The sequence below is a fragment of the Sciurus carolinensis genome, chromosome 7, assembly GCF_902686445.1.
Source record: "Sciurus carolinensis chromosome 7, mSciCar1.2, whole genome shotgun sequence".
NCBI classification, from domain to species: domain Eukaryota; kingdom Metazoa; phylum Chordata; class Mammalia; order Rodentia; family Sciuridae; genus Sciurus; species Sciurus carolinensis.
The window spans coordinates 26,157,651-26,162,226 of record NC_062219.1 but is presented as its reverse complement, the minus strand read 5'-3'; the positions used below and the strand labels follow the sequence as shown (position 1 = coordinate 26,162,226).

Below are 4,576 nucleotides of genomic sequence, written 5' to 3'. Positions count from 1 at the left end.
TTCCCAGCACCATTTATTTAAAAGGCTGTCTTTTCTCCAACATATGTTTTTGGCATCTTTGTCAAGTATCAGATGTCTATAAGTATGTGGGTTTGTCTCTGCATCTTCTATTTTACTCCATTGGTCTTCATTATACCCTTTCTTTGTGAAACAAAACAAAACAGCACACATACACATACATAAGACATGATTTGATTCTGGGAAGCAACATGCTATACCACATCCATTCTCTAGTCTCTCTTTCATCTATGGATGGCTAATAAAATATATGTGGAGGTCTACCAGAGGACTCCTTAAAGGAGTCTACTCAAGTAGAAGGTACACTTTTGGACTTCTACCTTTTTCAGTCATTCTTACTGGAATACATTTGTATGTCAGGAGCTCCAGAATTCCTCTTGGAATGGGAGATGACCATAAGAAAGGGAACCAAGTATTAAAGATGATAGATCAGAAAGATAAAAGGAGGTTCAATTCTTGAGGACCAGGGAAGGATCCAGAATTTCAGTCATGGGGTGCCTACCTTTAGCTGCTCTATAATGTGCTGGTTATTTTCCTTTTGCAGCCCTCTTCCAATGATCCATTTTCCATTCTGTCTTCCATGTTCTGTGTCCTAAAAAGTTCTCTTGCCCTCTGTCTTCCAGTTGGATTTGACCAATTAAATCCCCTGGCAGGAGATCAATGCTGGATAACAGAATAATTATTTTCCCTACTCCCTCTTTGCTTGCATTATCTTGGGTCCAGGAGGCTCTGTTCTTCTATGACCACAGTATCTGCTCAGAGGCCCCTCCTCAGAGGCTGCAGGTCATCATGGACTTCAGTAACATTGTCCATACCTATGTCTCTTCAGTATAGGGGTAGCAGTCACCTCCCATTGTTGCTAATTCCAGGGACCTTCACCACCCCTTGTTGGTTACCTTAACCTTATCCACATCTGTATTAATAGTGGCTTCTTCAAATTTCATTCAGTCACACCATTTTGAATTTGTCATCTGCTTCATGCTGGGATCCCTGACTGATAGAGCTTTGTATTTAGGTTCCCTGCTGTATGTGGTTAAATTTAATCCCTACTGTTGCAGCCTACAGGGGCCAGGTGGTTTGAAAAATATCTATATTTAGACCCCAGATTCACACATAGTTCACAAAATGATCCCATTGTGAGTATGATCTTTGTCTTGATTTTTCTTTGCAAATGAAACAAGTTTTTTTTTTTTTCCTTTCAACTCTCCTGTTCTGGGTCTCTCGTTCATCTTCTCTTAAGCTTCAACTTACCCAATATACATGCCCACAGCTGCCCTAATTTCTTCCTAGCAGTCTTCTTCTACCTCATGTCCTTTTACTAGTCAGTCAGTCAAAATGGGTTATTGAACATTTCTCGAGCATCACTCTGTATTAAGCCCTGAGGTCCAGTGGTGAGTAGGGCAGATGAGCTCCGCTGTCATGGAGCTATTGCCTTTGGCAGGGAAGTCAGAGTCCAGCAGATCCTTACTCATGTGACCTGTTACAAGAGAACTGTCCACTATAGGAATATGCAAGGGAGCATATAACCCAGCCTAAGGACAATAGACAGGTAGCAGATACAGTATGAAATGCTTTGATGGGGAAAACTGCATGATTTATTTCTGGAATTGAGAGAAGTAGGGTAAGTTTGGAACAGAATAAGACAGGGATTGGATAAGGATGGTGGGTGGAGGACAGAATTTATTTATAGGGTCTCTGAGGTTTTATAAAGGATTTTAGACTTTAGCCAAAGGGTATGGAAAGCCAAATTTGTGGTTGCCATAAGACCACACCTCACAGATCTCCAGTGACGGAGCAAAATCATTCAAGAGCCCAGCAGCTGTGCTCTGAAATTCGTCACTGTGCTTGCTCTGAGGCTCACACAGGTAGCACAGACTGATGCCTTCGCAAGGTCTTTAACTCAAGGACTTCTCTGTGGCCCTACTGTATTTTCCTTAGACTCCATGGCAATCCAGGGTATTTCTACACTCTTCCTTCCCTATCTCCTTTACTTGTGTTCACATTTGTGTCAGATTTCACAAATCTTCCTGCCTTCTTCTTCTCTCTGGTATTTCTTCTTTTTTTCATTTTTATTTTTTTGTAGTTGTAGGTGGACAGAATACCTTTATTTTATTCATTTATTTTTAATGTGGTGCTGAGGATCGAACCCAGCACCTCACATGTGGTAGGCAAGAACACTGCCACTGAGCTACTACCCCCGCCCCTCAGTATTTCTTCTAATAAGGTTCTTTAATACTGTCTTAGTGTCTAGAACATGGGAAATACATTTTAAGAGGGCCATTTACAAATAGGAGCATGTTAGACAAGAGGTCCTGTATAGTGAGAGAAATAAAAAATCATATCACATGCAACATGGTTGAAGGGCCTCAGTGTTTAAGCTAGCATCCTAATCAACACACCTTGGAAGGATTTTGAGCAGGCAAATGCAAGAGAAGTTTAGATATTTAATAAGAAATCTCAGGATGTTGCAATCACTGGAGGATGTGGAAAGGTGAGTTAGGAGTTAAGGGATGCAGGTGACGAGTGGTAAGAGAGGAAGTGGAGAAGATGTAGAAAGAGTAGAGAGAGGCAGCACATCCACCGCCTGTCCAGCAGCTCCCGGGACCATGGCCAACCTCGAACGCACCTTCATCGCCATCAAGCCGGACGGCGTGCAGCGCGGCCTGGTGGGCGAGATCATCAAGCGCTTCGAGCAGAAGGGGTTCCGGCTGGTGGCCATGAAGTTCCTTCGGGCCTCTGAGGACCATCTGAAGCAGCACTACATTGACCTGAAAGATCGACCCTTCTTCCCAGGGCTGGTGAAGTACATGAACTCAGGGCCAGTGGTGGCTATGGTCTGGGAGGGGCTGAATGTGGTGAAGACAGGCCGAGTGATGCTTGGGGAGACGAATCCAGCAGATTCTAAACCAGGTACCATTCGAGGGGACTTCTGCATTCAAGTTGGCAGGAACATCATTCATGGCAGTGACTCCATACAAAGCGCTGAAAAAGAGATCAGCCTATGGTTTAAGCCTGAAGAATTGGTTGACTACAAGTCTTGTGCTCATGACTGGGTCTATGAATAGAGATGGTCAAAGCAGGGTCCCCGTCAGCACAACCAGAGGAGTCCTTGATCACAGCTGTTCATTCCACTGACTTGGAAGATAGGGTAGATAATTCTTTTCTAAAGCATATTTACCAATAAAGCCTTTGGAAGTGGGAAAAAAAAAAAAAAAAGAAAGAGTAGAGAGATATTTGAAAATGTAAAGTCAATAATACTTAGTGATTAGGTTTGGCAGGAAGTTTCTATTAGGTTTCTAGTTTCTAATTTTATTTCATTTTCCTGTTAAAAAAGATTTAGTAAGTGACTGTACTCCAACTTGGCCTACACCTCATGGCCCAGTGCTTCAATTCCTGACAGACCAATACTCTCCTTGTAACATGAATGGCAAAACCCTAACCCTAACCCATCCTCCCTATGCCTGCACAGCTCCCTATGCCTCCAGCTGGAGAGCGGCTGGAGAAGACCTTACATCAAGCATATGGGCCTGGTTTACCTTTCTGGTCTCTGTCCAGTCACAACCATTCTGCAATCTCATGATACTCTTTTAATCAGTTTCCCTCATTCTTCAAGGTAGGTGGTGGTGGTATTGTTCTTAACTCCTTTCTGTTCTCTTTAAACCTAATGCCTTTTATTTCACATTGAAATGAAAATCAATAAAAGAAAAATCCTTCAACAACTTTCCACCAAATTACCAAACTTCATAGAATCTGGAATTTCATTCTGTCTCATCTTTCAAGAGTTGTCTGTTTTCTTCTGTTAAGTGAAATTTAGGAAGGCCATAAATGTTGTTTTGGACTGAGCACCTGCACTAGGTCCCAACAGAACAGATCAAACCAAAATGAAATCACTCATACTAAAGCTCCATGTCACCAAACTGAAGTTGAATTGTTTCCCCGATCTCCTGAGAAATCAGGAAGGGGATGACAGACAAATCCCCAAATAGGCCAGTTTCAACCAGTATGATAAAAAAAAGTCCCCTCTGCTTTAACATTTAGATGGAAAGTAACCAGACATAAACTAGTCGACCAATCTACTTTTTGTAGTCATACCTTGTTTTATTGGACTTAGTTAATTGCGTGTTGCAAGATATTGCTTTTTTTTTTTCTCCTTTCAAATTGAAGGGCTATGGTAGTTCTTCCCTAGCAGCACACGCTTACTTGGTGACTCTGTCACATTTGGCATTTTTCAATTGAGGCACATGCTTTGTTATTTTTTAGACATAATGCTATTGCCTACTTTATGGGCTACACTATAGCATAAACACAACTTTGATGTGTACTAGAAAACCAAAAAAGAATAGCGTGCCTCATCTTATTGCAACGTGTACTGTATCACAGTGTCTGACAGAAACCTGCAACAATGAGGTTTCTCTTGTGATGCTGTTTCCTTGTTCCTGCTCTAGTGATCTTATAAAAACTGGCTGTTCTGCCCTACCCAGCACCTCCCTATTTTTACTTAAGATGCTGCCTGATTCATGAATTGCAAATGAAAGTCAGTTAGGGGGGCTGGGGAGAT

At 42.0% G+C, this 4,576-nt stretch overlaps 1 protein-coding gene across 1 annotated transcript; it reads left to right on the top strand.

The window, feature by feature from the left end:
* The first annotated feature begins 2,592 nt into the window (after positions 1-2,592).
* On the top strand, positions 2,593-3,186 carry LOC124988861 (nucleoside diphosphate kinase B). Its single transcript, XM_047558661.1, has one exon. It carries the CDS (start codon positions 2,625-2,627, stop codon positions 3,081-3,083), a length of 459 nt encoding a protein of 152 aa, XP_047414617.1. The 5' UTR covers positions 2,593-2,624; the 3' UTR covers positions 3,084-3,186.
* The last annotated feature ends 1,390 nt before the right edge of the window (positions 3,187-4,576 follow it).

What these genes read in the sequence shown, in the direction of transcription:
- LOC124988861 (XM_047558661.1), top strand. Translation starts at nt 2,625, where the DNA reads ATGGCCAACCTCGAACGCACCTTCATCGCCATCAAGCCGGACGGCGTG.